The sequence below is a fragment of the Dermacentor variabilis genome, chromosome 5 (assembly GCF_050947875.1).
Source record: "Dermacentor variabilis isolate Ectoservices chromosome 5, ASM5094787v1, whole genome shotgun sequence".
Taxonomy (NCBI): domain Eukaryota; kingdom Metazoa; phylum Arthropoda; class Arachnida; order Ixodida; family Ixodidae; genus Dermacentor; species Dermacentor variabilis.
The window spans coordinates 84,335,226-84,352,238 of NC_134572.1; the positions used below are offsets into that span (position 1 = coordinate 84,335,226).

General features: G+C 44.8%; 1 protein-coding gene and 1 long non-coding RNA gene across 2 annotated transcripts in view; one reads left to right on the forward strand and one right to left on the reverse strand.

Moving 5' to 3' along the window:
- Positions 1 to 11,367, forward strand: part of LOC142582914 (uncharacterized) — a 33,092-nt gene extending 21,725 nt beyond the window's left edge. Inside the window, exon 2 of the long non-coding RNA XR_012828519.1 lies at positions 10,898 to 11,367. This is a non-coding gene — a long non-coding RNA (uncharacterized LOC142582914). The remainder of the gene's footprint in view (positions 1 to 10,897) is intronic.
- The window catches only part of Non1 (nucleolar GTP-binding protein 1), a 41,745-nt gene continuing 36,077 nt past the window's right edge, over positions 11,346 to 17,013 (reverse strand). The window contains exons 11-17 of the mRNA XM_075693044.1: positions 16,486 to 16,537; positions 16,289 to 16,386; positions 14,887 to 14,999; positions 13,723 to 13,810; positions 13,582 to 13,650; positions 12,801 to 12,932; positions 11,346 to 11,570 (exon numbers count right to left, since the gene is read on the reverse strand). Coding sequence (XP_075549159.1) covers positions 11,418 to 11,570; positions 12,801 to 12,932; positions 13,582 to 13,650; positions 13,723 to 13,810; positions 14,887 to 14,999; positions 16,289 to 16,386; positions 16,486 to 16,537 — 705 coding nt within the window. The 3' untranslated portion in view covers positions 11,346 to 11,417. The remainder of the gene's footprint in view (positions 11,571 to 12,800; positions 12,933 to 13,581; positions 13,651 to 13,722; positions 13,811 to 14,886; positions 15,000 to 16,288; positions 16,387 to 16,485; positions 16,538 to 17,013) is intronic.

Here is a 17,013-nt window from a genome sequence, read left to right on the forward strand (position 1 = left end):
CACTAAGACTTGTGCAAACGAACTCGTACCCAAATCCGGCGTCCCTTAATAGCATATATCCAGAGATTTATCCAAATTGTTCTTGCGTGGCCTGTGGTGAGGTAGCTACGTTGCCTCATATGCTCTGGGAGCAGTGGCGTAGCAACAGGGGGGGCCGGGGGGCCGTGGGCCCCGGGTGCAAGAGGCCAGTGGGGGGGGGGGGGGTGTCATATACGTCTGAAGACACCCCTCTTTCCGCCGGCTACACCCTGGGGGGAGGGGGGTGACAGAAGACCTATGGGCCCCGGGTGCCAGACGACGTAGCTACGCCACTGTCTGGGAGTGCGGGTCGCTGGGCCCGAAGTTCACCAAGGAAGAGTGGGACGCGCTCCTGCCAAGTCCTGTCTTTGAGGATCAAGTCCTGGCCGTCCAGCGCGCCCGCGATCGGGCCGGCAGACTAGATCTGTCAGTCCCGTCGTGGGATTAGCCGGGTGCGCGTTTTATCGCGCTTTGCTGGACCAAATAAAAGTTTATTCACTCACTCACTCACTCACTCTTCGCTGCCGCAGACGTGGCATGCAGCACTGTAGGTAATTCCAATCAATGTAATATAAGCCTTTGTGACGGTGAAGCCCGGGCGGTGATCGGAGTTGGAGCGAAGGGTTCAGTTCCTGTAACCTAGTGCGCCTTATATTGGGAGTGTTCCACTCTGCTAAAGAGAGCCCGCGTGCCGTCTCCCGCCTTCCCCGTGTTTCACCTGGTTGTCTCCCAACAATTCACATTGAAAACCACACCAATGGTGTAACCAGTTATAAAATGACAGCAAGCCCGTGCACGTTTACAAATGCGATAGCGTATGCGAACCAAGTGCAGGGGATGCATGATGGTGATGATGATGATGATATATTGGGTTTATTAGCGCGAGGGCCAGGCATGGCCAAAGAACACCAAGAAATTGTATGTAGCAGTCCACGAAGCGGTAAGTAACAAACGGTAAATTTATCGTGGCTAATCGTAGAGGCCTAAATACATTCGCTACAATGGCGATGTATGAATTAACAGCTCTAGAGGCGGCAGTATAAAGTTGCAACGCTGACGTGATGAGGCGTGCCGCCTGCGGCATTGTAGGCATCGCACTTCGGTGGTGCACGAGATGTGAGATACGGGAAGCCATCGGCGTTAATTCTTTCCGTGCCGCGCCCATCAGGCATAGTTAATCAGCCCTCTAACAATGGTTTGAAACGCCGCTTTCGACGCTTTCAAGACCCTCCGCACCGCTCATGGGCCCACCGCGCTATCATACGTAAAGAAGGAGAACTATTTTTTTTTTTCTAAGCAGTTCGCTTTTTTCCCGCCAGGTGGTCAGCTTTGAACGCGCTCCGAAGTTTTTTTGCGATCGACAAAGTATAAAGCACAAGTGGCCGCCCCCTATCTTTGGTTTGAACTCTGGTTTGAAGTTCGAAGTACAGGTGTTTTATCGACACCTGTCACCGACACGGCGCTGGTCGAAACCGCGCTGTGTCGGTTTCAACCAGCGGCGGCGTGGTGGTCTTTTCTAGACTGCGGCAGCGGCGCGGAAACCGAAACCACAAATTTAAAAAGCTGTTCTACTACATCCTTCTTTGCTAAACTGGTTGAAGCTCTGGTCTTTTCATACTAAGGGCTGAGAGGACCGAATAAAGACGTGTTGAAAGTGGGAAAAATACAAAACAGTTTGTAAGTATCTTGCTCTCAGCCAACATATTTGAAAAATAAATTGGGCACATATCTAAAAGCGCCTACGCCGAGTGTGTTTGCATATTCCTTTCTCCACGAATATGTAGAGCCTTGCTGTTGCGTCGCAGTCGTTTTCTTTTTTGCTATGCCTCGGTTTATATGAGATATATTTCCATTGAGCAAAGAGTCCGTGAATTCGTCTAGAATTGCTAAGCCAGTACCAACGACCGTGACACTCTTTAAATAAGTTAACCTTGCTTCCACTTGTTCTTAACGAGATTGTGTTTATACAATATGCTTTACGAAAAAAAAAAAAGGAGACCTCTTCTATGATCCACCTTTTCTGGGTTCAATCCTTAAGCTGTCAGCCAATCAGTAGATGTTATAATGCACCTTCCCGACCGGACAATAAGTGAAACCACTTGTTCTGCATACTAATCACCCTTTGCTTATTAACTTTTCTTAAAAGGTCATTTTGCAATGAAAAAAAAAAGAATCAAAATACTTTTTTTCTGCAGCAGCAGGTGAACATTTTTCTTTTTCAGCTAAGCTATGTTATGATGCGGTTGAGAACAATTTTGCTCAATTTGTTAACTTGTCATCATTAGGTTGAATTAATGGAGTGTGGGTTAGTAGAAATGTAGGCATTGCTCGGATGCACAATTTTTAAGGTTATTTTTTAACTTGCACGCCGAAACTGTTTTATATAGTTCAGTGCAGCTATCGGCGTCAGTTACATTCATTTTTATATGAATGATGCAAAGAAACAGCACCATGCAGTAGACATGTAAAAATATTTTTACATGCAGAAATGTAGAAAAACTCCTTCGAATACAACGGCCGGAATTATGCAAAAACTTTCAACCGGCATCTTAAAGGGATACTAAAGGCAAATAATAACTCGACGTGGACTATCTAAATACCATTCCAGAAACCTTGCAACGCTTGCTTCGTACCAAGACTTAGTTTACGAAAAAATTGCACCTGAAGTGTCCGAATACCTTTCCCGCAATTCAAATCTCCCGCCGCCCAACCGGGGAGTGATGACGTTGCATACGCCATCACGACCCTTTGCTGCCGTCGGTGAGTACAATGGCACCGGACCAATGGCACCGGTACGGTGTTTTTGCACAGAACGCAAACGCCTGGTCACGGAGAAACAGAGCCACGAGAGCGGTGGATTCGCCACTGCAACTGCTTTTGGTCAAGTGGTGTGGACCGTTCAGGCATCCCGTTGCATCGTAAGGCAGTTTGTGAGAGTTTCGCGAACTAGCAATACCAGCGCAGCACTAGGCGATAACGAAACTACTGAAACGCGAAAGAGCGGGCAGAGAGGAGTCGAGCCGAGCGAAAACGAAACCTTGCGACCACCCGCGTCGTTGTCAAGGGTAACGTCAATCAGTTTTTTTTTTTCTAAAACTGAAATAGAACTGGACAAGTAGTATTTTATTTCGTTGGATAATGCAATACAATTATGTTTGTATAACGAATGGTTCAGTACTAGTGACAGAATTTGAATGTCTACCTTCGTCAGCGGGCAAGTGCTTGAATGTCCCTTGAGTCTCTGATCGTGGCCTGCATTTACGTCATTTTCTCGGATAAGGCTCTCTTCGCTATAATATTGACGCCTTAGAGTTTATGGAGCCCTAATCTATCACTCTAGTTTGACTTAATATTTGTCTTTAGTGTCCCTTTAAACACATCGCGGCCAGAAGTTTCTGTCTTGCTACAAGTTGCATCTCTCGCGTTTATGCCGCTATCAGACATATCGCTGATTCTACCCGCAACTACAGGTTTTCCCGCTCAGTTTAATTCAAACGCCATTGAAAATAATCCAGGTGCCAGCCAATTTAATCTGAGCGCTAGCATTTTTAATCAAAGTGTCAATAATTTAATCCAAACGCCACCACATTTAATCCCAGCGCCATGCGAATTGATCCGCGTGCCAACTCATTTAATCCTTGCGCCAGCCATTTTAATCCAAGTGCCACACATTTTAATCCCAGTGCCAGTCAATTTAATCCTGTTGGAAATTGATTGAGAAACAAATAATTCTTGCAGAAGAGCTCGTAACAGGCGTCAGGAATGCCGTCTATTCATTGATGTGATCATTATATTGGCGTCAGCACTATAGAAGCAGTTTCGACGCTACCGGTGCTGTCATGGCTGCTTCAGAAACACTCCCGTGTGTTATCGTGTGTTATACCACTCGCTCATTTTCTCCTTTTCGAGTCGCATTTCCGAGTGACAAGAGTGACCCACATAACGGAGTCAGAATCGTGACGGATATTACGCGAATTGGGTTGCGATCATGACATGCGATTTCCATCCCTATCGTCTTGCATATCGATCGACATCGTTCGCAAGGGTAAAAACTTGCTCACCATTACTCAGGCACTTGACATCACTAAGCGATTCAATATAGCTCATTAAGCTTGTGTCTTGCGTACACTCTTATGCTTCCAACACGCACATCAAACGAAATGGTTCTCAGAATGTAACAGCTTATTCTTGAGTGACATGACTAGGTCACTAGTGACCTACTCGACGTCACCGCCGTCGCACATCTTCTAACCTGCCTACTAACATATCGAAGGAAATTGCTTTCAAAGCTTAAGAACCTCCTCCCTATCATTGACTCAAGTAAGTGATGACTAATGAAACTCGTGACGTCACCACGCTTCTCACGTATGCACTATCCTAAACTGCCGACATGCATATCAAACGGAGTGGCTTATAAAGGGTAATAACCGGCTCACTATCACGCAGCCAATGAGGTGATCACGTGACTCACATGATGTCATCCTGGTTCTCACCCAACCATGCAATTCGTTTGATATGCATATATATATATATATATATATATATATATATATATATATATATATATATATATATAGGCTTCAAGCACTCTGCCAACTTGCAGAGCGCTGAGAAGTTTAATAGCGTGGGTCCAAATACAACCCGTATCAGGTATTAAGCTCATTATAAGAAAACATACTATTTTGACCAACGTCGATCGGCCATGTCTACGTTCGCACCGCCCTCTCTCTGTCGGCGTTCCAAGCGCTTGCGTATCTCCTTCCGAACTCCCGTGGTGGCGGTCCCGTCTGAACGTCACGCGTGTCTAGATTCCTCCGGTTCATCAGGGCGGCGGTCCCGTCGTCCACGCGAATGTATAAAAAAAATCCCAGTAAATGACTCTTTACCAATGTTCAAAATTCTGTGTCACCTCTGTGTCATATGCTAAACAGCTTCGCTGCTCATCCACCTTCATTCACACAGTGGAATGGCTCATGATTTTTTTGCAGTCAATGTACTCACGTCTGTGGAGACCTTTGCTCTAAACCTCAGCATGCGTGCCACGCATCCGCTGTTGAACAGGAATGCAAGACAACGGCGGTGAGGTGAATGAATGCGCCTCGAGTGTCCGCATAATTGCTATCACACTAATCATATATAGACATTGGCAAGAGAGTAGATTCATAATTGATTTCTTAAACAAACAGGCCTACCGTTAGACTAGTCCATTCTGCTGGTGTCTGTTGTTCTAAATAGAACATTGAAATAGTAGCAGAGTAGTCTTTCGCGACTTTTGCTTTGAAAACAAAGGAACTCGGGAAAGAAAATGGTCAAGCACTTTTCAAGCGAAGCTTGTATTGGCTCACAAGTTTCAGTGACGTTGTCGTGGTCACAGAAAAAAAAACCAGTTGCTCCCAGAGCAGCGGCAGGAAAGGGCGGTTTGACAGCTGCGCCGGCACGCGAGTCATTAGCAAGGATTCCAGCTGCATAGGCGCGCGCTCACGCCACGCGCGCTACTACAGTGTACTAGAATATAGGCAGTGTGTTCAGACGGTGGAGCGCGCCACGCACTGCTTTGAAGCCGGGAGCGTAGACAGGTCCCGGATGTATGCGGCGGCGCTGCAGTCGCACGGGCTGTACGGACGCATTCTCCGTGTGTTGCGGCCGGTAGCAGCGTGCTTGCTCTTAAAGGGCCCCTGAAACGGTTCGGACAAATTTTGTAGACGCGTAGGGTACAGCTTAAGTAGAACATTCGCACCACAATTTAAGTGAAGCGTTACGTATTAATGGAGCTACAAGCGATTAGAAGTTACCCTCCTCCCCAGCCACGCTTTTCCTCCTCAACTCGTTCGCCGAGCGAGCGGGGCTAAGCTCCGCCTTCACTGGTTCCGCGTCACGATGCGACGTCACATCGTCCACTTCCGGTTGTTTTGGAGCCCGCCCGCGCGAAACCTCTCCGCTAGCCGCTTGGCTGTCGACCCCAAGCGAGAGCTATCGAAGCAGCCTGCGTTGCGAGCATTCTGTCGTAGCGCCGAACGTGTCTGGTATTCCGTCAACCACAGGCAAGCTGGTCATTTCGGCAAATGACTGGAGGCATAAACTCAAGCTGATGAAGGAACTTTGGCGTAGACGTACGTGAGCGGCCTGATCGGTCTGCACGGTCCAGACACTTGTTGGCGCAGCGCTTAACCAGCCAAAGCGCTAATATTGCTCTAACCAAGTGTAAAAAATTTGAAACATTTATAAAAACAACGTGTTGATGATTACACTCCTGCGAAAAATACGCACCAGCAGCAAAGAAGAATACGCTTCGTTGCTGCTACTGTGTATGGTTGAGCTCTATGCCACCAGGTGGCTGCACAGTGCAGACCATTCACATGTGCCCTTCAGCTCATCTCGGCTCATCCCGTTACGGCACAGTCAAGCGGCCAGACCCTGTCCCCTTGCGCTTACGTTTGCCCTAATACGGGACTCGCGAAACGCTATTGCGTTAGTAATCTTCCGGTGTAAAGTGACGGCCACAAACGCGCAAATCCTGGCGCCGATCGTATAGCGGCAGTCCGATGCGCAGCAGCTAGTTCGCTCGTACGCTGCCTTGCAGAGGGACACGATGTCGCAGCTTGACATATTGCCAGTCGCTACGTTTGCAGTCCACAAGGCAACAAAGTCGAATCGTAGTGCTCGCGAAAAGACTGAGACCAACTCTGACCGCGGAGCTCTCGTCAAAATGGAGTACGTTGTAACACAAGCAGACGACACTTGCTTTGTGCCGGAAGTGCCTAAGTGTACTGAAAAATTGTTCTTGTGCATTCTCTTTATGCTGCTTTCTTTCTATAAAAACAAATTAACTAGCATTCCAACTATTACGAAGATCATTTGTTTACCATAAAGTTGGAAAAATTATCGATCACGCGCCCTGGTCAGCCAATCGGATAGCTCGCCCCACTGACGTCATATGGGTGATTTCGGTCATATGGGTAGGGGCGGCTTAAAATTCCGCCGAGCAGTGCGCTGCGATCGGCAGCGATGTGCATTTTTAAAACCTTATAATAAATTACACGCTTTACGCAGAGCACTTAGATGTGTCAATTAATGATCAGAAGGACCTACTCTAACGACTCAGTACGTTTGTAGAAAATCGTCAAAAGCATTTCAGGGTCCCTTTAAGGACTCTGAAGGAATTCCTCGAATTTCTGTCTCATTCGGAGTCACATGCAAAAGGATTGCCATTTGTTGGGCGTGTTGGTAAACTGACTTAGAAAGTATATTTAGTGCCACCGAACAAGGACAGAAGGGAGACGACAATGCGCCAACTTCAGCAACTTGATTTTCAGGAAACACCCGTCTATTTAACTTTGCATGGGTTAAATAGGTGGGCGTCTCCTGAAAATCAAGTTCTTGAAGTTAGCGCATTGTGGTGTTTTTCTGTCCTTGTTCGCTCGCGCTAGATATGTTTCCAATGCAAAAGGACTTTGCGGCTTCTTGAGCCAGTCAACGGCAGATGGGCTCCGTGTGACATTGTGCAGCACTTTGGCTCTGTTATAATACTTCGAAAGAGAGGGCTTTAAATACCTATTGACATCTAGACTATGCCAATATAAGTTGTAGAACTTCTTGTGAGGTAGTCGTGCAGATCTAACGATCAGCCAATGCCATCTCAATTTTTGATTGTTGTGAATTGCCTGTCTTTTTATAACTTGGCAAAGGCAATGCAAACAGGGAACACAGAGGTCAGTAAAGATTTAGTATCACTACTTCACTCGCATGATAATTCTGACAAAGAGGAAGTTGCGTGGCTTGACGAGTTAGTTGAAGCTGGAAATCTAACGTTGGTAGAGCAGGGCTAAACAGTACTCCAGCAGAGCACCGAGCTTATGTGGAGACAAGGAGCGATGACCGCCTCATCCATTATATATGGCAGGGTATGTCGCGCAAAAATATTTTACTTGCAACAAATGTGAGGACTGCCCCTCTCTTCTTTTGCAGAACTCTAGTGTCAGTAGCAGAGTCTCAAAATTCACAAATTTGTGACAGGGGAGGATTGCTGTAACCCTCCAAGTTGCTTTTTGAAGCACTAAAGAAACTTGAGGGAATATATTTACAACCTTCTTCAGCAAAGAGGAGCTTTGCAGCAACAGCATAGTTGATGTCATAATTCTAGTGAAAGCTCAAAAGTTAATTGGCTATGCCATAGGCTGCAAATTACATGCTAATGATTTCACGTCAGCAGTTGTGCGTTTTTATGTCCTAACACGGCTGCACTTTTATGTTAAAGGTCTCAGTCAGTAAAGAGAAGCATGACGAAAAAAGAAATTGCACTTTAACGTTGGCTGGTGCAACATATGTATGCTGACCCTTGTCTTTTTTATCTGAATGCACAACTTTTTCTGGTGCATTCAAAAAGCTAATTTTGGGAATATAATTAAATGAATTAAGGAATTTATTTGCTGTAGGTCTTCACTGTTTGGGATGGAATGTACTCGCATTGTTTTTCAGTGTTTTGGCATACTGTGTGTAGTTTTGCAGAGATCCCTTTTACTTGGCGTCTTTCCTACCTGTTTTATTCCTTTTATAGACGTGTAGGATGTCGGTGTGTCTCATACTCGCACATGAGCCTGACGTTCGGGAGCCCTTAATGATGTAAATAAAAAAATTCACAAATAAACTGTGCAAATGTAGTTGCGAGGGGTTCGGGAAACAGAATGAAAGAACGAGAGACAAATGTTCATCACGAAAGAAGGTAAATGCCAAGCAGGTAAGCTCTTTGGCTTTGGGCTATGTACATACATATTGTTTTGCCTTCTCTTCTACAACAGCAGCTGAGGAACTAAGCGCTTGACGTTGGGTCGCGGATGCCGCGGTCGCTTTTTTATGAATGCGAACCGCAAAAGAAAATGCGTGCACCTGGAATCTGAGTTGGTTATAATCAATTTGGTGTCCTTTACTACGGGGTTATTTCCAGCCGAGTTTTCCGTCCGAATAATTTCTGGTTACGTGGCAACATGGCTCAAAACAAATTTAACGGTTTTACGCCACTACTTCAGTGTATGCAATACCTTTGCTGTTCAGGTTAATAAATCCGTCTAATGGGCGTTGAGATGCGCTAAGAGTGCACATATAATTTATCTATTATATGGAACGAGCTTCGGGGATGCATTTTAACATCCACCGAGCATTTTCATGCCTATTTGACTGCCACAGAAAATTATTATCAAAATATCAACATGCAGCGCTCGCGCCACGCCATACATTCCACAGCCCATGATCCTACAGCACCATCTCGTGCTATCTACCTGAAGTTTCCGTTCAGTTCAGTCTCGGAAAACGGATGGGACGGCCACGCGTTGTGCGTTCCCCTGAGGAACGGGCAGTGTTCGACGAGCGGCGGCAAGAACTTGCCCGTGAAAGGGCTCGCCGTCGGCGCGCGTTGGCTTCGTTTCCGTGCAGTCTCGGAAAACGGATGGGACGGCCACGCATTGTGCGTTCCCCCGAGGAACAGGCAGCCTTCGACAAGCGGCGGCGAGCACTCGCCCGTGAAAGGGCTCGCCATCAGCGCACCAATCCAGCCATTAGAGCTGCCCAAGCCCAGGCAATCTGACAGTAAACTAAAAGGTCCCGAGCCGAGGCAACGGAAGGCCAGTACAATCCAGCACCATTACCTGTGGGTTACTTAATCTTGATGAAGGTCAGGGGCACGCAGGACAAGATTCACTTAGCCCCATTTTTCGGTAGGGGAAAGGTTTTTTTTTTTAATAACGACAAGTACTAATACTTAAATGCGCCAGCTGTCGGACCTTAGTGTTACATGACAAAAGAGTCCAAAACAAGAGTGGTTCACAGGAAGATGGAGATTTAAAGTGATTAACAGTGGTACAAGAAATGTCACTGGATCCACCATTCTGACAAGGGAACTTGTCCTTGCGCCTGATGAAGACAAGTTTTCATCCAAACATTGACTTCGGCAACATTCCTTGTACTACTGTTAGAGGGGCCACACCATATTTTCGAGCTTGAATTATATAATGCATATTAAAATGTACATGTCCCACTGCGAGCTGGCAAAATTTGAGCGCATTTGATGCAGTAGAAAATTTGCATTCAAATTTCTGCGCGAGTCAATGGGGGCGCAATTCAACAGTGATGACCTTGCTGTGCCATTGGGTGCCAGAGTGCATAGAGCAATGCACACAACGTGGCCTTAAACTGTTTCAAAGATGACACAGCAGTGGACCCCCATTTCCTGACAGCCTACAGCTGTGCCATGAGTGATCACCGTCAGTGGGAGGTGTAAAGGCAGCGCTCTCAAATTGAAATTTCGAGTTAAGATATGCACTGAGAGCCCAGTTTCTTTTTGTGTGTGTATGACCATATTGGGCCCTCTACTCTCATTTACTCTAAAAGGTTGCAATTTCGCTTGAAATGCAAAGCATTGATTGCGTAGAAAATTATTAGACAGCTACACACAGTAAGGTTAGTAGTTTTGTTAGCTGTACAAACTATTGGAAACATTCACTTACGAACTAAATTAACAAGCGCAGCGTCACACGAGCACAGGCAAACATGAACACATCTCACTCTATGACCGCAGACACTTGCTGTCATAATGCTGACTTGAAGTGCAGCAGCAGCGGCGAGCAAATTCCCTTTCGTGCTGTCTCTTATTTCAACGAGAACTAGGCACGCAAGAACACAACGCACACGAAGCCATCAGCTATCTCAGGTCGGCTAGCCTTCGAACCTCCTACAGATTACGTCCAAGACCCGCACAACCATGCTCAGCAGTGCCATGTGCAGTCACAGCCGCAGTAGAAGCGGAGACCCATGCTACCTTGCCCCCCTCCCCCCTTGTACATGCAAAAAGTCGGCGTGAACCCTGCCCGCCTTACTCTCTTGTGTGCAGGAAAAGACGCTGCTGCACCAAGCCACCATCCCGTCTCGGCTCACCATGGCACGCTTCCCCTTGCACCTACAACATACAGGGCGTGGCCACGATCTTATCACACTTGAACTCTATATACGAAACCTCACTGCAATGGTGGAAATTTGCCTGGAGTGTTCACATAACTGCTATCACGATAATAAACTGAGAACAGTTGGACGACCGTGTCATGGCCCCTTTAATCCTGATAATGTGGCATATTTTACAAGGTGTATATAGACACATTTTTGTGCCAAAATATTGCAATGTTTTGGGCGCTTGATGCACAATTTGTATAAAGTATATGCTCATATAATTTAACTGTTGGAAATTCAGTGGCCAATCTGTCACCTGTGCTTTTCGTTCTTTTTTTTTTTGCACTGTTAAAACTCTGCAAGCCTTTTTTTCCTATTGAAGACAGACAAACAACTGATGACAGCAGTTATTTTTAACACAAAGACAGTGTCCCGAAGTGCAGCAACCAAGCCTTGTACAGCCAGCTTCACCGACGATCTGCTTTGCCCACACCCCTTCGGCCGGCCAGCAGGTGTTTGGGCCTGAGGCTGGGGATGGTGCGATCGCCTTCTCCTTTCCTGGCCTGCCTGTTCATTGGCCGTTGAGCCTTCTTGTTCAGTTTCTTCACCTTTGTCCTCATCTGCATACACAACATCACGACAATGACGACAGGAAGGCACCCACAAAGACAACTAATGCAACAGCACATCTAATCAACCTCATAAAAATTGGTCTTAGAATTATGCAAGTAGATTGAATTACAGAATTACAGTTTACATGCTGAAGTGGCAGTGGGTTGCCAAATTTCACTTCTGCAAGCATGAACACAGGAGTGAACTTCCACTGGGTTCCATCACCCACCAGCATGCAAAACAGCATGCACCCAACAATAAAGAATGACGAACAGCTAACAAAATGGAATGGCATTTCCGTCTTACAAGCGCATCCTTTACACTAAGAGGTCATGGCGATGGCAATTGCTGCAGTGCTTGCATGCTCCCTGTTGTTAAATTAAAGTTACATTCCATGAATGACCACTATAAGACAAGGAGTGACATTCATACACTTTTCCTGGAAAAAAGCTTCAACCTACATACTGGTTTATATGTTAGTATGTAGTTCCCAGTACAAGTGTAAGCCTACAGGCATGAATATCACTTATGCAAGTCCCTTGCAGATCACTTGGCTATCAGAGCATGGTTGACTTCTGTTCAAGCTGCTAGGTGATGAAGGTAAATTAAGGTTCTTATAAATTAGTTTTTAAAAGAGCTTTCTACATTTGGTTGTATTCAGCACTCCCACAAAACGCTTTTTTTTTTCTTTTCATGTGTTTTCTGTTTGTTTGGTTTTTTGATGCACATGTTCTTTCCACTCGACATAACTTTTGTTGCACCCAGCTGGTTTCTGCTACGCATGCATGGCTTTTATTGCATCCAGGTTAGCATTTATTTATGTATTCATATTGTTTTCTAATAAACTGTTAGGTGAGAGTGAACGCTTGTGTTGTGATCCTCTTCATCGTAGTCCAGTTGCTGCTTGTCAAATATGAGCTACCACCAAATTCGCCCAAGTTTCCGTACTAGTGCATGCATTGACTATACTTTCATCCATCTCTAGTGACAGCATGACAATAGTCAAATTGGAGAGTGACCAGGCCGCAGTTGCGCATGCAGCAACGTGTCGCCAAGCTTTGCCAGCTACTCGTGTAATAAAGGCTCTTATTTTCAAAAAATTCTGTTAAACTACCGATTATTAAAACATTTAAGCAGTTCGTGACAAATCGGAATTACTAGTTGGCAACTTGCATTTACATCCATGGAATGACAATAGTGTGAATATTTAGTCTTCAAACTAAATGCATGCAACTTACCGTCGCGTCGCGGATGCCCGATTGGTCTCTTGGAGTCCTTGAGCTGCTGCGCACACGGCCTTCGCTGTCCTCCCGCTTCCTCTTCAAAGGTCGTGGTGTTCTCACCTCTGATGCAGCTCTCTTGAAATGTGTCTGAAACAGAAAGGAAAAGGTTTCTCTCTCTATAACAAAGACCTGTTTTTATTTCGTACAGCAAGAAATAAGTACACTACGCTCCCTTCAAAACAAATGCAAAGGGACTTTTAAAAGCCGTATTATGAGAACCTTGGCATTGGACTAAATTTAAGATACCTTAATAAGCATTTTAACAGGAACCCCCGTCATCTCCCCTGAACAACTTCTGAAAGCAGCAATCTTCCCTTCCAACCTCTCCTGCTACAGCGAAAGCTCCTTCACAGTGGCGACATGGCACAGTCATATTAGCGGCAGCTCGGCATCTTCTAACGCTCTGTATGCAAGGAGCTGCAAAAATTTTGGCTCTTCTTGCAGTGTTCTCGCCATTTCACAGTACTATAATATTCTGTAGATACAATCATGATTGCTCAACCAATGCAATGGCCTTCTGCGTTTGCAACCTCTAAAACTTGAGAGCTTATATTTGCAAGGGGTCTACATCACCCCGCAAAATGGTATATCAATAAGGGGGAGGGGGAAAGCACAAGCATAAATTTGTGGTTTAGCAATGTCGTTTGTTACTTCAACAGTAACATTACAAGTTTGAAAGACCACGTTCAACATAGTTCCAAGATATATGACAAAGTAATAGTCACAAAATGCTTACCCGGCCCTTGTCAAGCTCCACACCAAGTTCAGACATTTCAGAGCGCAATCTGCTCACGCTGCGTTCCCTCTGGAATGGGAAAATAAATCTTTTGTAGGCACATTATTTTCCAAAGATAATGACAGGAAAAAGATAGCCTACCTTCTTCATTATTGGCCTTGAAACCTTAGGTTTCGTGGTGTTGTCGATCTTGGCATTAATTGCCAAAATGGCCTTCTTCTTTCGGATCCTGGGAAAGTGAGAACACAAAAATTCCAATGGTAAATGAAATACCATGTTCCAAAATGACTATGATGATCATAGTATAGAGGCAACAGAATACAAATTATTTCATACTGAAGAGAAACTCCTTTAGCATACACAGACACCTCCGTACAGAAGCATTTCTGCACTACACAATTTACAAAATTTCAGATAAGAGTATCAGAAATGAGAGCTGCGACCATGCATTCAGCATCACAGCACTGTAGCAATGGCACTCCTACTGCAAACACACAAGCTTACAGCCATTTTCTCCACTCGGGACACTTACATTCATAGGGCAGTATCGTTGGTCGATCACTTGTAGGGATATCAATCATTTACCAAACATGTCAATGAGATATCGTTTTGAATGTTCGTGCAAAAGTGGAAGTAGTCCTGAGTGTGCTCGACTGAAAGAGTTGTTTGGACACTTGGGCTGCACTGTAGCTCCTTCCTGAACTTTCTTCAGGATTTGGAGCTTCACTTTCATTTCTCTTTAACTAGCACTTCCCTCCTATACTGCATGGAGAGCTTACATAATGATAAAGAATAATAAGCTTTATGCTCTGCTGGCTGCATTATGAACATCATTATAAACATTGTCATGGAGCAGCACCTTGCAAGAAGTGACCTTACCAAAGTACTCGAACAACATGTTTAAAGTGTTTCGCAAGCATTTAAAAGCACCATGTACTATTTGTGTATTTGTTGCAAAAGTTCACAGGCCAATGTGCTCACGGCCAACTTGGCTATATGGCATCATTTCCAATCTGGCAAGGAAAAATTTGACCTGGCATCTTTAGTGACAAGGAGTTGTAACCATCAGAAGTATAGTTGTAACTCCAGTTGTAACCATCACAGAAATATGACCATAAAGCGAATCTTATACAGAAAACAATATAAAGGTACAAAAGACAGCTTGATACTAAATTACTTCACAGGAACAGCTCAATAAACAGAATCAACAGTAAATTTCCTTACGACAGTCCAAGCAAATGATGAAATCGATCACCATGATGCCGCAAGAAACGAACGTAAAAGAGAAAAGCTTGGTGTGCTTACTGTCGAGCAAGGCTCCTGATTTCCTTCATCTCTTCATCTTCCTCACTCTCTGGGAAGTCGTAGAAGCCAGCCTGCTCTCGCAACTCTTCCTCTGCTTCAAGTTGCTTCAGTTTCTGCACATTGAACCATATATGACATCAGGTAAGCACTGAGGTGCCATGAGATCATTTAGTGAGACAGAAATTTGGCGACAGCAACACAAAGCAAACTACCACAACTCACATTAACCTTCACAAGCATACCAAACCTCAAGTACCGAACAGCCAATAAAATCCAAGTGCCCTCCTATATGGGCCACAACAATTAAATTTTTAAAAAAAGTTGCATCTCTAAACACACAATCACAATTCAGTAAGGTGTGGAAAAGACACTTGACAGCTATAACACCGCTGAAGCATACGGTAAGTATCTCATATATCATGTGTCTCAATGAAAGGCAGAAAGCTCATGGCAATGGTACACTCAAAAGGTCCATAAAAAAAATGCTGGCACCGTTAAAGATGACGGCCTGCACAGATGAGATGCACATTTATTCAATATGGTAAATGTAAATGGTATGAAGCCAGTTTATTAGGACATTATGCACTTAGCCATACTTAACAGGCGCACACACCTAAACTTAAGAACTTTGTAGGACACCAGTACATATGTGTATGACATTTAGTCTCGCTCAAGTGGCTGCTATAAAATAGGGCAGATTCCGCAGACTTTTTTGTGGTGTAAGCTACAAACATCCTTATTATTAATGGCAAATTTCAGCATCATAAAAGTTACACAGGGCAGCAAAACATTTCAGCACTCATGTTTACCATCGATGAGACAATTTTACTTAGCAAAAGAGGTAGGCACAACCTTATCAGTTTTCTACTTATGGGGATAATGGCACAAATTTATGTACCCATTCCTTCTCAAGAACTGATAATAATAATAATATTTGGGGTTTTACGTGCCAAAACCACTTTCTGATTATGAGGCACGCCGTAGTGGAGGACTCCGGAAATTTCGACCACCTGGGGTTCTTTAACGTGCACCTAAATCTAAGCACACGGGTGTTTTCGCATTTCGCCCCCATCGAAATGCGGCCGCCGTGGCCGGGATTATTCTCAAGAACTGACAATGCCCTCCACAAAGATAGCGCTTTCAAGTTTCCTGAGCCAAACAGCACGAGATCTTTAAAACTTTAATGCCCCACAGGCCGAATAGAAGTTGCCTCTCTCACAAAGGGCAATTATAGAGTGGTATCTAATGCCAGCCAGGAGCCCTAACTAATCTTAATATGCAGAATAAAACACACAATGCCTGCACTTCTAGCATGCTGCCAACAAAGTGTTCCTTATAAGATGTTCCAAGTGCACTCGCAATAAGAAACGCATGCTTTATAGAATTCCAAATGTTCTCGCACCTCAAATATTTCGGGATCGATGTAGTCAGCAATGTTGTGCCCTTCCCAAATCTCAGGAACAACATCATACTTCTCATCTTCAGGCAGGTCATACTTTTCTGGAGACAGAACAAAAGGCATCAAGCGTGGGCATTTAAATCACTCATGAAGGCCACACAGAAGCACAATGCATTGTTAAAAAACCCGCCGTTACTCACTCTTCAGATCCAGTATGTAGTCATCCCCAAGCTCAGCCTCAATCTCACGTTCCTAAAGAAACAGGGTGATAAGAATTATCAGCAAAAAAAGTGCAAAACAATGTCAACCAATTCCAGAAGGTGATATTAATAATGTGCATGCAATAAAAGAACCAACAGTGGGCTAAGAAGGCAAGCCCCAACTTGGAGCCAATCTTTCAACAAAAAAATTAATTCTGGGGTTTTACGTGCCGAAACTACAATCTGATTAGGAGGCACACCTTAGTCAAGGACTCAGGACTAATTTTGACAACATGGGTCTTTTAATATGCACCCTATAAGGTACACAAGCATTTTTGCATTCTGCCTCCAAGCGGCCGGGATCGAACCCATGACCTTGAGCTCAGCAGCGCAACAACATAACCACTGAGCTAACTTTTGGGCAAATTGCGTGAAGACGGGACAAGGAAGGAAAGAAATACAAGCATGCCTTCCTTGTCCTGTTTTCGTGCAGTTCACCCGAAAGTTAATATGCGCCAACAAGCTACC